The sequence below is a fragment of the Petaurus breviceps genome, unplaced genomic scaffold (assembly GCF_028583685.1).
Source record: "Petaurus breviceps papuanus isolate PSGF00001 unplaced genomic scaffold, PetGlider_PUasm1.0 685, whole genome shotgun sequence".
In the NCBI taxonomy this organism is placed as follows: domain Eukaryota; kingdom Metazoa; phylum Chordata; class Mammalia; order Diprotodontia; family Petauridae; genus Petaurus; species Petaurus breviceps.
Genome location: NW_027186455.1, coordinates 5,546,457 through 5,561,835, shown reverse-complemented (window position 1 = coordinate 5,561,835; position 15,379 = coordinate 5,546,457). Strand labels below are relative to the sequence as shown.

The window sequence follows — 15,379 nt, the reverse complement described above, 5'->3', positions numbered from 1 at the left end:
GAATGTTTAATAAATGCTTGTTAAATTGAATTGCTTGGTTCCAAGTTTTCAGGATCCTTGTACTTATTTTATAGGTAAGGAAACTGAAGCTGAGAGATGCTAAGTGACTTGCCCAGGGTCACTCAACTATTAAGTATCTGAGGCCAGATTTGAACTCAGGTCTTCTTAACTCCAGGCCCAGCACTCTGGCCTCTGTGCCACCCAGCTTCCTGTTGGGGGGGGTGGTACACATTGGTCTGTAATAGCCCCAGGTTGATCAGAAAAACTGTGGGGAGAGTCAGGATCTAATTCCCACCCATTTTTGGTCCCCTTATAGGATCTGTGCCTAGTAGCCTAGCTGCAGGTATTACCTCTAGCCATAGTGAATTGACCTTCTGCCCCAGTGGGTTTCCAGGGGCTTTTGCCAGTCTGTAGTTTGGATTCACAGAGTGAGGCGGGAGAAGATCCTTCATCAGCTGACAGGGCTCCCAGGCTCTCTCTTCTTCCTATTTTTTCCAAATCTATGGGGCTTCGCCTCTCATTAGCTCAAAAGGACCCAATGTGCTTGGGACCCAAATGACATGATTACTGAGGCCCATGTGGCAGAACCAAGACCAGGGCTGGGAACACAAGCTTCATGTATTCCAAGGAACCCTCCTTTTCCCCTGCCCAGCATGGTTAAGTGCAGAAGGCAGGGAATCAAGACGTGGGTTCTAGTTCTGGCTCAAGCTATACGGTTTTGAAGCAAGTCACACCCCAGTTCTAGGCCTCAGTTCTGCCAATGCCCTTCTCAGCTCTGATGTGCAGCAGTAAAAAGTAAACTCCTCAAGGACAGGGGTTCTTTTGGTCTTGGTCTCAGTATGTCCAGCACCTAGCACTCAGTACCTGGTGCATCTAATAAAGGCTTGTTAAATTGAACTACCAGCTTCTAAGTCTCCAGGCTCCTCGGCCCAGCTTCCCTTCCTGGCCCAACCAGGGACGGAAGCTGTGCTCCCATCTGTTGGGGGGCCAAAGGAACAGCTTCCTGGCTCAACCTTTTGCCTGGGCATAGATGCATCAGGAACCTTGTTTACCCATGGAACCTGGGAGACCTGCAGCGACAGGAGCTGGGAGGGAGAGGGGGAGGGGGCAGGCTGGGCTTAGTGCCTTCTGACTCATCTCCAACCACTGAGCTCCACCCCAAGTGGGGTTTGGCCTGACCCCATCACATTGGGAAGGGAAGGGGGGGTCATAGGGAGAAGCGTGGGGGCAGTTCCTCCTCTGTCTTAGGGCTGGGGGCCAGGGAGTGGCCTGGCAGGGGCTGCAGCAGGGCAGGCCCGTTCCCCAGGCCCCTGGCATTGCTGTTCAGTTTGTGATGTAATCTCTAGTTTTTGTTTTAAATTTGGAGGGCTTATTCCACCCTCTTTGCACATCATTGCTGATGCACTTCACCCCCACCCTGAAGTCAGAGCATTCCCTCCCTTCATACATGGCCTTTGTAGCCCTTACCAGAGGTCTGAAGAAGCCTAGAAGGAGGCCGTTCTCTTACAGCAAAGTGGCTGGTTTGGGCTGACCCTGTATAATCTTAGGTTCTAGAAATCCGATGCTTCAATCCCAGGTGAAGGAGGATCTGGGAATGTCCCAGAGCACCTGAGCTCATGCCAGAGTCTCAGAATTAGGCCAGGTTCCACCCTGGGGGAGCAGCCATGCACTCATTCCCCTCTGAAGCACGCACTCATTCCCCGTTCTCCCTCTACGTCAGGCCCTTGTGCTATCGATCATTGCTTTCCCCTCTTTCATATGCTATCTCTCACCATCTACCCTTCTTTTTCTATTACCTTCCAACATGCACTGATCTACCCTGTCCTTTAAAAAAAAATCCTTCACTTAATCAGAGGTAACTGTGGTATAGGAGGCAGAGAGCCAGCTTTGAAGTCAGGAAGACCTGGGCTCAAATCCTGCTTTTGATAATATTCTGGTTGTATGACCCTGAACAAGTCACTTAATACCTCAACTTTCTAAGACTTCAAGTTACAAAGCAGATGATGATCTGCATTTGTGGAAAGGTTTTCCTTACCAGGGATTCCCCATATCAATGAAATCAATAGGTTAAAAAAATCCAAAAATAAAAGTAATTAAAAAAAAAAACAAAAATAAGCAAAAAAACTAAAAACTTTTCACTTGATCCTGCCTTCCTGGTAAGCTGCTATTTATACATATCTCCTTTCCTTTTCAACTCCTAGAAAGAGCTGTCTCATTATTTGAGAGGCAGCTAGGTGGCACTCCAGATAGAACTCCGGGCCTTAAGTAAGGTTGACCTGAGTTCAAATCCAGCCTCTGACACTTAGTACTTTTATATTCTTGGGCAAGTCACTTACCCTCTGTTTCTTCAACTGTAAAATAAAGATTATAATAGCATGTACTTCTCCGAGTTATGGTGAAGATCAAATGAGATAATGTTTGTAAAGCATAGTCCTGTCCCGGCACACCATAGGCACAATGGAAATGCTTATTTCTATTTTCCCAACACACCCACTCACTTTTCAGTCCTCTATAATCTGTCTTCTGACCCCCAACAATCTGTTGAAATTTCCCTCTCAAATGTTACTAGTGGTTTCTTCATTGCTAAATCGAATGGACTCTTCCCAACCCTCACCCTCCCTGACCTTGTGGTAGCTTTTGGCACTGCTAACCACTCCCTGTTTTGGACACTCTCCTCCCTGGGCTTCCCCTAGAGTGCTATACCTGTCTGATCACTCCTTCTCAAGCTCCTGTGTTACCTCATCATTCACTTTGCACCCCCAGAGCATGATGGTGCCTGAGGCTCAGGCTCAGGCCCAGGCCCTCTGAACTCTGTTCTCTACACTCCCTTCCTAGGTAACCTCATCAAATTCCCATTGATTAAGTACTAATCTCTATGCAAATGACTCTCAAATGCACACACACATACCATATACACATATATATCCTAAACTCTAGTCCTCTATCCCCAAATGCCTACAGAAAATTATTATTATACAATTATTTCATCTTATTTTTTTGTTTGTTTTTTGGAGGGGGGAGGCAAGGCAGTCAGAGTTAAGTGACTTGTCCAAGGTCACACAGCTAGCAATGTTAAATTTTTGAGGCCAAATCTGAACTCAGGTCCTCCTGACTCTGGGGTCAGTACTCTGTTCACTGCACCACTTAGCTGCCCCTTTATTGATGCAATTATTAAATGCTTAATATGTACGAGGCACTATGCTAAGTGCTGAAAATACAAAGAAAGGCAAAAACAGCCCCTGACCCCAAGGAGATCACAGTCTAGGGGAAAGCCAACATGTAAACAACTGTGTGCAAAGAAGTTATCTACAGAATAACTTGGAATAATATCAGAAGAAAGGTGCTAGCATTAAGTGGGACTGGGAAAGGCCTTCCTTGTAGAGGTGGGATTTTATCTGATACTTGAAGGAAACCAGGTGGTGATAAGGAAGGAGGGGAGTGCCAGGCACGGGGGAGAGCCAGTGAAAATGCCTAGTGTAGGGAGATGGCAAGGGGTGTTCAGCCAGAGCAGGAAGGCTACTGCCACTGGATCACAGAGTACATGGATGTGAGTTAAATGTAAGAGAACTGGAAAGGTAGGAAGGGGCCAGGTTGTAAAGGGCTTTCAACGCCAAGCAGAGGATTTTCTGTTTAATCCTGGAGGTATTAGGAAGCCGCTGGAGTTTGACATCTCCACCCGGAAGTTCTGTCAGCACCTCCGACTCCACGTATATAAAACCCAACTAATCTTCCCCACCAAACCTTCCCTTCCTCCAAGAGTTTCCTTCTCTCTGTGGAATGCATCACTGTCTTCAGTCCTGGTTTGTAACCTTGGAGACAGCTGACATTCCTCTCTCTGCCTCATCCTCATATCCAGTCAGTTGCCAAATCTTGTCTTTTCAACCTCCACAATATCTCCTTTATCCCTCCCCTTCTTACTTCCTCTTCGTTTAGTCTCCAACATCATAACAGCCTTCTAACTTCTCTCTCTGCCACCAGTCTATCCCTTTTCCAGTTCATCCTTTGCCCAGCTGACAAAATACTGTCTATCCCAAAGTCACAGGTCTTACATCTCACTCCCCAGCTCAAAAATTTTAAGTGATGTAATAACTTCAAGGAGATTGAAATAAAAGCTCCTTAGATTGAATCTAAGGCTCTCCTTTGTTTCTCCAACTATTTTTCCATTCCTGTTTTTTATTCGTCTTCTTCTAACACTCTGTATTCCAGCTACCTCAGCTTGAAAAGACCAAGGTCCCCCACTGCATCCTGGGTCATCTCCAGTCGTCTTGATCCATATCTTGCCACTGGACCCAGATGGCTCCAGAGGAGTAAGTGAGGCTAGCAATCTTGCACAGCCTTCCTCACTTAAATCCAATTCACTTGCATGTCATGGCATCACCTCCCTGATGTCATTCATGGTCCTCTTCAAGAACGAAGGACAAACAGCAGCATATTCCAGCCATGGATTGCTTGCTGATCCCCAAATTTCACTTTCCATTAGTTGCCTCAGTGGTTCACATGAGCCGTCTGTTATGTCCAAAAGACTATCTCTCCTCCACCACATCTCTCAGAATCCCTCTCTTTTTTCCATGAATTCTCCTTTAATCCCTTTCCTTTCACCATTCTCAGTTCATGTTAGCTCTTGGAAGGCAAAGGCTGTTCGTTTTGTCCCTAATGCCTTGCACATAGTAGGTCCATAATGTTCACTTAATATAATTGCTCCTGTATATGGAGCTAGGGGCAGAAGAAAAACATGCCCAAATCTCATAATGTAAGGACCAGAAAAAATATATAGGGAGTTTATCTAGTCTGCCTATGGACAGACCAGATTTTTTTTTATTAAATCTGGAGTTTATTCTGATGTGTCCTTAGTCACCCAGTAGAGCTGGAATAGAGTTGTCTTGTTTTAATGTTTGCTGCAGGCAGGGTCTGTCATGCCCAAAATATGGCCCTGATTGTAGCAATCAGGATTCCTTAGCCACCAGCATCTGTTTTCCCAAAGGGGATAACTCTTCACTCTGCTTCCAAAGAAAATCAGGTCAGGTCAACATCCCTTTAATTGGTGTCCACTGTTTCTTCATGCTGAGTTTATCTAACCTATGGATATTTCCCCAGAGAAAGAAGACCATTGTTGGTTCAAGATCTGTAAGTATCCAGATCCTCTGGATTCCAGATCATTTGTCATCCTTACTGTCCCCAAAGATCCCAGATTCCTTGAGCAGATGGATTTGGCCCTTGGGCCTTAGTTTGCTGACAGCTAGTGTAGACACACAATTCAAATGGGTCTGGGTGCTAGAGAAGTTTGAACAAAATACTACCGAATTGGACTGTGGTCCTGGTATGGTCTGTCTTTCCTGGGGGAAACCACCCTTTGAATAAAAGCCAAGACTCTGAGTGTGGCCCTGAATCACCTTCATGCTCAGATTCCCTAGTCCTTTCTGTGTTTGTAGCTGGGCCTTTTCTGAGGCCCTCTGATTTTCCGTGATCTAAGACCTCTGTCTCTTACCTAGCCACCTCTCTTCAGCTGGATCCCCACACCTTCCCTCCATGCTTTGACTGGTGAGGTCAGCAGTGACTGTAAAACCTCCACTCAGATGATGTGCTCGCTATAGGCTTGCTAAAAGGATGTGTGTGTCTGAAAATAGCAAGCGGGCCTTGTTGTATGCTCAGGTTTCCAGGACCATGATAGTTCTAGATTGAAATTGGATCCTATAATCCTATTCCAAATTCTTTCCCTTCCTCCGGTCCTTCCTTCAGACCCCTTGAGAAGCCAATCCCCTCCTCTGATAGATGAGGACACTGAGGCAGACCGAGGTTTAGTGACTTGCCCAGAGTCACACAGTTAGTGAGTGTCTGAGGTTGGATTTGAACACTTAGCACAGTTCTCTGGCACATAGTAGGTACTTAATAATTGTTTTTATATATATGTATACACATATATATGTATGTATTGACTATATATTGAACTCTGGTCTTCCCGACTGACTCCAGTTGGTCTGTTCTTTGCAAGTTTGCCTTTCACCTCCTACCAGGAGCAGACACCGCCCTGGACACTTCTGGGTCATAGCAGACTCTCTTCTCCGGTCTCTGTCTTGTAGACTTTGTAGAGCAGAGCCCCAGGCCCAGCCGGGAGCCATAACAGACCACTGGGATGCAGGGAAGGGAGAGCAGGTTCTGCCGTTGATGTGACTAACCAAAGAGGTGTGGCAGAGAGACTTCCCCAGACCTATTACTAGGAAATTGGGTGTGGGTATGGGTTGGAGAGGAGGGAAGGAGGTGGCATTTGTTGGTGGTTTGCGTATCATTTGCATATATCAACCTAGCTTATGCCATTAAGATGTTTCAAGTAACATTTGGCTTGCATCCCTTAATGCTGGACGAGGATTTTGGGAAATCTGGGCTCTGCTGCCCTATTTTTGACCTCGGTTGTGCAAGTCACTTTAACTCTCTAGAACTGTTTCCCCATCTGTAAGGTGAAGAAATTGAACTAGAAAATCTCTAGAGTCTTTTCCATTTCTAACATTCTACAAGCCTGGAGAAAAGGAGCATGGAAGAACATTGCATTTGGGATCAAGCTTTTTTGTTGTTGTTCAGTCCTGACCGACTCTTCATGAGCCCATTTGGGGATTTCTTGGCAAAGATACTGAAATGGTTTGTCATTTCCTTCTCCAATCCATTTTACAGATGAGGAAACTGAGGCAAACAATGACTTGCCCAGGGTCACATAGCTAGTGTGTGTCTGAGGCCAGATATGAACTCATGTGGATGAGTCTTCCTGACTCCAGGCCCTACACTCTATCCACTTCACCACCTAGCTGCCCCACCTAGAGTCAAGTCCTGGGTTCAGATCCTGACTTTTCTACTTCCCATATGAAATCACCTAATCTCAGTTTCATCATCTGTAACATGAGAGGATTGAATGAGACCACATTTTAGGTCCCTTCCCTCCCTAAGCTTATGACCCCTGATTCTTAAGTGGACATTTCTAAATATGACTTTTTCATCACTACCCACCCCCTGTTTCTCACTGACTCAGCTTCCCTTGACCAGAACCTAGCAGGACAGAGGGCTCCTTCAGACTGATGTGTCCAGGCAAGTTTCTGATACATGAGTTTGGTCCAAGAAGCATTGCAGGGTGCCAGGGTTGGGGTGGGGAAATCCCTAGATCTCAAGGGTGGCAACTAGAAACATATCCAGGTTTGGGGTCCTCTTTAGTGCAGAGGGAGAGGCTCAAAAGCAGGAGAGTGACATGCTGAGCTTTATCCATGAGGTCATTATACATATACAGACTGATGGGTATGTATATACTCCCAGGCCCACTCGGTCCATCCATCTCCCCAAATGTCTAAACACTAAAGAACCAAGGACTGTATCCCATGGGGAAATCTAGCACCACCACCCCCCCAGCTGATTGAAAGTGGCCAGGCCAAGGCAGAGTTTAGCACAAGGACCAGGGGCTATCAGACTATTGCTTAAAGCCCACAATGCACCTTGGAGCTGGGCAGGCCTGATTGCCCCCTCTGAGCTTTCTCCTTTTAATTTCTTCTGCTGTTGACAATGATGAGAATGTGTGTATGGGAGGAGGGGTAGACAGAGAGGGAAGGAGGAAGGCAAGAGAGAAATCAAGTAGAGGGAGAGACTGGGGAGGGAGGGAGGAGGAGAAAAGAGGAGAGGGAGGGAGAGAGAAAGGGAAGGAAGAAGGGAGAAAGAGAAAGAGACAGAGAAGGAGAGAGAGAGACAGCAACGGAGACAGAGGAGAGAGATAGAGACAGAGACATAGAAGGAGAGACAGACAGACAGATTGGAGAGAGATTGAGAGTTTCTTAGCTGCATGTTGACTTTCTGAATGCCCCCTGACATCAGTCTCAAGCTTCTAGGGACACCGCTTTAGTTTGGAAGGCTATTTCTCTACATCTTTCTGTTAAAGTAAGATGTATGTCCTGGACAAAGATGCATTAAAAACCAAATCTTCCCCTCAGCCTGTTTTCATATCACAGCTGGCTCCTTCTCCCTCCCCTTTGAGTTCCTGTCTCTGCTCTGGGCCTCCCTGGAGCCTCATGATTTATGGCCAAGGCTGGTGTAGGCCCATATCAAATAATGCTGGAGGGCCAAGGAAGATTGGGCCGGGGAGAGAGAGGAGGATGTGCCAAGGATAAAAGCCCCTAAGAAGAAGAGGTGCTGATAAGAAAGTAGTTTCTTTTACGGGTAAACCATCTCTGTTCGGGAAGAGAGGGAGATATTCCTAAGCATCTCCCCACACTTTTCTGAAAAAAAAAAATTGGCTCTAGCAAGTGGTTTGCTACTCCCAGACTTTGGGCATGTTGATCGAGTGAATAGTTCCTGGACATCCGGCTCCTTTTAGGGCACCCCCCCACCAATCATCTACTAAGCTCCTGTTCCCCTGGTGACCCTGGCCCCCTTTGATTCGAATGAGACGTATTCTTAGATGTCCATCTCTTATATCCTGAGGTGACCTCATTTTACTCTGTCTGGTTCTACCTGTGGAATTCACCTGAGCGCTCTCTGGGAAATAGGGCCCTGAAGAGCTGCACCGCAGAAATAACAGTTTCATTACAAAGGGTTGTTCCCAGCATGTTTCCTTAAAGGCCTCCTGGGGAAGCTTTCCACAGAATTGGGTGGGGGTCTGGGTAAGAAAACTAGAGAGAAAATGGTCACACTTTCCCAAGGAGCACCAAGCCTGGGCTCTTGAGGCTGCCGCTGCTTCCCCAGAGAGGAACACAAAGCTTATAGGGGGAAGGACCAAGCTGGGGGGTGAGAATGAGAGAATGATGAGATATGAGGTTCTCTTGCAGGTAATCTGAGAACCTCCTACTTCTGCCATAAAAAACGAAGCACACACAGGCCCTGTTTATGTATTTGGGGCCCCTTGGCAGTGGTGAAGACCTAAGGTGTTTTCAGGTGGGAAAGCTGGCCGGATATCAGAACTGCTAGTGCTGCTTAGTTTAGCAGGAGGCAGCAGGGAGAGCTGGAAAGCACACTGGGTTTGGAGTCAGAGCATCTGAGGTTGACTCCTGGTTCTGCTACTGATTTCCTGTGTGACCTTGGACAAGTCCTTAACTTCTCTGGGAAGCAGTTTTCTACTGTGTAAAATAAGTGGATTGGACTAGATAAGGATGATAATAATAAAGTATTAACAGTAATGGGGCAGCTAGATGGCCACGTGGATAGAGCACCCGGCCTGGAGTCAGGAAGACTCATCTTTGTGACTTCAAATCCAGCCTCAGACACTTGCTAACTGTGTGACCCTGGGCAAGTCACTTAATCCTGTTTGCCTCAGTTTCCTCATCTGTAAAATGAGCTGGAGAAGGCAATTAGAAAACCACTTCAGTATCTCTGCCAAGAAAATCCCAAATCCCCAAAAGTCACAAATAGTCGGACATGACTGAAATGACCGAAAGACAAAAACAATGATAAATACGATGATGGCAATAACTAGAATTTATATAGCACTTTGGAGTTTGCAAAGTGCTCTACATGGATTCTCTTTTGATTTTCATATCAACCCTGGAAGGTAGGTGCTATCATTATCTCTATTTTACAGATGAAGAAACTGAGGCAGACAGACAAATGACTAGCCCAGGATCACACAACTACTAAGTGTCTGAGGCAAGATTCGAACTCAGGTCTTCCTGACTCCAAAGTCAGTGCTCTATCTACTATGCCACCCAGCTGCCTGGAGTTGACCTCCAAGGACTTTTTCAGTCCTAAAACTATGATCCTATGACAAAGGGAAGGTGTATCACCAAGTAAAGATGTGATTGAGAATCAGTGGGCTATAGTGGCTCAAGAGTCAGTCCTGGAGTTATAAAGACCTGGGGTTTAAGTCCTGCCTTTAATATCTACTTGTTGTGTAAATCCTGGGTAAGTCACTTAACCTCTGTCTGCCTCAGTTTTCCTCAACTGTAAAATGGGATAAGAATAGGAAGATCTTTTTCTTTTCAGTTTCAACTTCTCTTCCTCCCTCTAGGCCCTTCTCCAACTATTGAGAAGCCAACCCCCTCATTTGACAGATGGGAAAACTGAGGCAGGCAGCGGTTAAGTGACCTGCTCAGAATGGCATAATAGCACCACCTAGGGTTGTTGTAAAGATCTACTGAAATATTTGTAAAGCGCTTAGCTCAGTGCCTAGTACATAATAGGTGCATAATAAATGCTTCCCCGCCCCTTCTTCCCCTACCTCTAGCTGACTCCTGAGTTGATGCATTCTAAAGGAGAGCTACAATAATAATGTGTCATTCTCTATATTTCTCCTCTTTCTAGTGGCCACCACCCTCTCGTCATGGTCTGGGCATGCTCGGAAATGCAATGAGACCGCCAAGTCCTACTGCGTCAATGGTGGCGTCTGCTACTACATTGAGGGCATCAATCAGCTGTCCTGCAAGTAAGTGAGCAGTGGTGTCGGGGCACCGAGGGGGAAGCAGGGGGAGGGGAAGGGAGGCCAGGAGCTTGTGTAGTGGGCATTGAAGGGAGGGTCTCCAAAAGTGGTGCTGGGCTTCCTTACTCTCCTTGCTGAGGGGAGGCTCAAAGCAGTTGTTGGTATGTCCATGGTGGGGATTCAGAGGTAGGTTGGATTCATCCCTTGGTCCCTTTGCACCCAGCCAAAGATTCCTCCTGGAAGCTTGGGGAGATGTGTGTGTCACATGTGGGTCTCAGGGCTCCTGGAGTCCCTGTTTCCCTTTCCTTCCCTCCCTCCCCAAATTCCTCTTCCACTGGTTTCTATTTGGTAGGGCACTCCCCTGTAGGGCTGCCCCTTGGTTCCCGATGTGGGCAGTGTCTTTCTCTATATAGCTCTCTTTCTCTTTCTGTCCTATCTCAGCATCTCTGTTGCCTTTTGCTCTTGCTGAGTGTCTGATAAGCCCTAGGGTGTCTCTCTCCCTAGAGGTGAAGAGGGAGCCATTAGCATAGAAGTGAAGGAGCAGGAACCTGCATCTCCTGGTAGCTTCCCTGCTTGAGGATGGGTCCCTCACCCTATAGATTCACTGCAGAGGGAGGGGAGGGGAGGGAAGGAGAGTGGCCTAATAATCATAGTGCCACTTGACCCTTATCAATGCCCCCTCGCCCCAGTCTGTATATTGTGGGATGGCACAAAAGAATAAAGGGTCAGTAGAGTCAACCTCCGACCAGAACATGAATCATGTTGGAAACTGACCTGGATATTTGCTGAGAAAAGGGGCTACATTTTGAATGGGAAAATAGGGATGCTGAGAAAGAAGAAAAGGAAAAGGACTTTAGTCCATGACCTGAGCCTTGCCCCTCCCTAGCTTCATCCTCGACTGGCTTTTCTGACTAGTGTCCTCTTTTCTGGACTGACAACACTAGCCCCAGCACAGAGTGGTGTCTCTCAAACACTGATCTCCAAGGAGCTCATAGCACACAAGTCAGCCCAGGGATGGATTGGGAAATCACTGAGGCCCAGAAACAAGGAGGACTTTTATTTATTTTGGGGGGGGGGGGGTTCAGTCAATCCATCAAAGGAAGCTCTTGTCTGAGAAGCTAGTCTTCCAGCACTTTATTTGGTAGTTTTGCCTGCTGACATCTTGGTTAAGGCTCATGACTGAATAGAATAGCTCAGAGTGTGAGAGAGACCTGAGTTTTGGAACAATGGAGCACACATTTAGTCCTAGGCTTGGGTACCTAATGAAGGGTCCAATTTGTCACTGGTGAAGTCTTACCACATTTGAAACATCTGGATGGGGCATCAAGAGTGTGGTAAGGGGGCGGCTAGGTGGTGCAGTAAATAGAGTACCGGCCCTGGAGTCAGAAGGACCTGAGTTCAAATGTGGCCTCAGACACTTCACACTTACTAGCTGTGTAACCTTGGGCAAGTCACTTAACCCCAATTGCCCTGCCTTCCCCCCTCCAAAAATAAAGCAAAAAAAAGTGTGGTAAGAGAGAAATGTGGGACATGATTTAAATTCATGCCACTAAGTCCTCTCTCAGGAAGGTTAAGGTTGCATCTTTGCTTCCCCCTCCTCAAACTTAGCTCCCAGACTTAGGTCTAAATTGATCTATACTCCCCAAGAACAATGGGCCACCACTCAAGAAAAAAGATATTTTTCCTGGGGCAGAGGGCAAGTATGCAAGGAGGCAGATTTTAAAGGGAGCCCTTCTGTCTCCATGTATTAATAAGTTTTGTCCCATCCTCACACTACACCTATACATCCTGCTAGGGAGGCAGCTAGGTGATGCAGTGATCACTGAACCTGGAGTCAGGAGACCTGAGTTCCAATCTAGCCTCAGATACTTACTAGCTATATGACCCTGGGCAAGTCACTTAATCTCTGTTAGCCTCAGTTTCCTCAGCTGCAAAATGGGCATAATAATAGTGCACCTACCTCCTAGGGTGTTGTGAGGATCAAGTGAAATATTTGTAGATTGCTTAACACAGTGCCTAGCACATAGTAGGTGCTGTATAAATGCTAGCTATCATCAGTATTATTATGATGACCCAACTGCCAGCACATAGAGTGGTTTGACAAGCAACTTCTCAGGGAGGTTCTTGGCCTGTTGGAGATGTGCACTGTGGAGCAATCTCTCAGACCAGAGGCCCTTGGGACCAGTGCGCTCCACTTGTTCTCTGGAGTGAATTTTGACCCTGATCTCCCAAGGTTTTGAATGTAAGCCCCGTTCTGATACCTCTTCCTTTTCCCATTTCACTTAACCAGTTTATGGTCAGAAGAAAACATGGGGCTGAGCTTAGAAACCCATGGTCCCAGCCCACCTGATTCTAGAACAGAGAATTCTCTGGTTACAAGATTCTCTGGGATATTCTTTTCCATTAGGAACAGAAAGACAACTTAAGGGGAGGGACCAAAACCTCCTGTCCCAAGATTATCAGGACATCATGGAAAGGAGAAACCCAGCTGAAGGGAGAGAGCAATGGAGCCAGCTCTGATCTCAGACTGTGGCAGGAGTAGGAGTAGGTGGGCAGGGAAGTTAAACTCTGGAAGATGGTTTGGGGGCAAAGAAGCTTGGCTTCTCCACCTGAACCAGATGTGGGAGGTTCTCCAGAGCACTGGCCTACCGCCTGAAGGTCATGACCCAACAGGCTGACTGAGACTTGCCTTGAAATATCAGTGACCAAGAAATCTGTTGCCTTCTGACTAGGCTTAGGCAGAGAGAGAAGTTACAAGCCCTGAAGCCAGGTTCCACCTTTCTTCCTCCAAGCCAGAAGGTATATGGTAATGGTGACGTTAGTGATAGGATACTTTGGAGGGATAGAAAGGCTTCCTGGCTAAAAACATCCAAGTTTGTACAATACTCTGAGCTCTTTGGAGTGAATGTGATAGAGACACCCACCAGGATGCTTAGCCTATGCTCGGGGATTGTGGGCCCAGACAAGAAACTTAGCAATAGCGCTCTATTGAAAGGACAAAACATTTGCACAAAGAGTGGGTAAAAAGCAGTCCCATACCTCTAATGCCTTGTCCTTGTGACATTTAAACTCATAAGCTGGAAGGGATCTGGAGAAGTCATTGGAGCCAACTCTTACCCTTTAGACAAGTGAAGCCACCTGGGGCAGGTGTCTAGTCTCTTTCTTACTTCCCCCAAATCGCCAGTATTAAAGTCTAGGGAGACCCGGGGGCAAGATGAGTCCCTTTGATTTTGTTTGTAGGTTGGAATGGCCAAAGCTGTGGAAAAGAGTTGGCCCAAGGAGTGAAGGGCATGGAGTCAATAGGGATTCTAATACTAAGGTCACATTCCCTAAAGTATTCAGGTGAAGACAGAGTGGGTTGGAGAGCAGGCATCCTCTCCTTACCCCGGGTCAGCATTCCCCTCCCTACCCTCATGCCCAGGGCACGAGCAGTGTTTCAGATATCAGACTTAGGGGAATTAAGGTTCGTTTTATTGAATCTCAAGACCTCAGCTCCCTCCACCCCATGCCACCTTATAGATAAAGGCTAGCTCATGTCCTCCTCACCTTACACTCAGCCCCACCAGGCTGCATGATTTAGAATAAGCAGATTTCTCAAACACCTCCCAGCCTAGTCCGGCCCAATGGGCCATTCACTGTGTACAACCAGGCTGGCTCCCTCTCTGACCTAGCCCTGGCCTGCCCTAGCTGAGGGTGGGGAGCATGGGCTGCTCACATGGATGGAAGGAATCCTTGAACATCAGAATCCATCCTTAGGACTATGCTGTTCGTAGAGTTAGTCCTTGGGTGGAGGAATGAGGAGGCCACACTGTTATACTTGGGGGTTTGGGTGGAGGTGGTCACAGGGCAGAGCCCAGAGACCATTCTGGGGGTGGAAATGGGAGGAGGGCTGTCTGGGAGGGAAGGATGAGCAGCCTCTGGGGTGACTAATGGCACCTGGATGTAACTTAGATTTGAAGAATTCAGAAAATTGAACTCACGTCTTGCCATTTGTGCTGTTTGTTTACTTTTGTTTTTTGCATTTTGCTCAGCTTGGATAATGAAACTAGACAGGTCATTTTCATTTGTGTTGATCCGGCAGTCAGGTTTCCATCCTGGTTCTCTTACCTGAGTTTTATATTGGTTCTGAGCATGATGGGGAACTCTGGAGTACACACATGCTCCACCCCACCAGTTTTTATAGAATTTAGAACCTGCCCCCCACCCCCCAAAAAGGTCCAATGGAAAGAAACATTGTTATTGGTATTGAATTTTGCCTTAAAAGTCCAGAGTTAGGGAAATTTGCAAATGTGGGTTCAGACAAGTTCCTTATGTCCCTTTTGCATCAGACGAGGGTCTCCGCACTTGCTCTTGCTGCTTTCTCCTCTTCTCTCCGTGTTTTTTTGTAGAGCACAGTTGGTGCATGCATCTCGGGGACTGGTTCAGGGGATGATGACAGAACAAGGCTCTTTTCTCAGCCCTGTGCACATACTAGCGGCATGTTCCCACCACTACCATTGACTCATTCCTGCCTTTTCCCATAGCTTGTGTCTGTTCTTCCTACCCTACCTCCCAACCCTAGTATTTCCCCACTGTGTTATCCTTATCTGCCTGCTCAGATGCCATGGATCACCTCCCCCTAAAACACACCCTTCTGTTCACCCATCCCCTCATTACTGGCCCCCCATTCATCGTGCCTGTAGTGTGGGCCCTCATTAATCCATCCTTCCACTTTATCCCCCTCTCCCCAAGGGGAGAGCGGCACATGTGGCATTATCCCCAGGCTACCAAAAGGAGAAACTGAGGCATGGGGAAGTTGGGGAGGGGGGAAAGGAAGGGTTTGGAGCCAGCCCATGGTGGGATCAGAACTCAGGTCCTCCATTTCCTCGCTCCACTAAACCCCAGTAAATAAAATAGCAACCTCTCTGTCACTACAGATTCGCAGCACCTGGGACCTCCCTAACTAATCCCCATCACACACACACACACACACACACACACACACACACACACACACACACACAC

At 47.1% G+C, this 15,379-nt stretch overlaps 1 protein-coding gene across 1 annotated transcript in view; it reads left to right on the top strand.

Annotated features, from left to right (window-relative positions):
• The window catches only part of NRG2 (neuregulin 2), a 66,732-nt gene that overhangs the window by 26,541 nt on the left and 24,812 nt on the right, over positions 1–15,379 (top strand). The window contains exon 4 of the mRNA XM_069104355.1: positions 10,261–10,381. Within this exon, the coding sequence (XP_068960456.1) occupies positions 10,261–10,381 (121 nt within the window). The remainder of the gene's footprint in view (positions 1–10,260; positions 10,382–15,379) is intronic.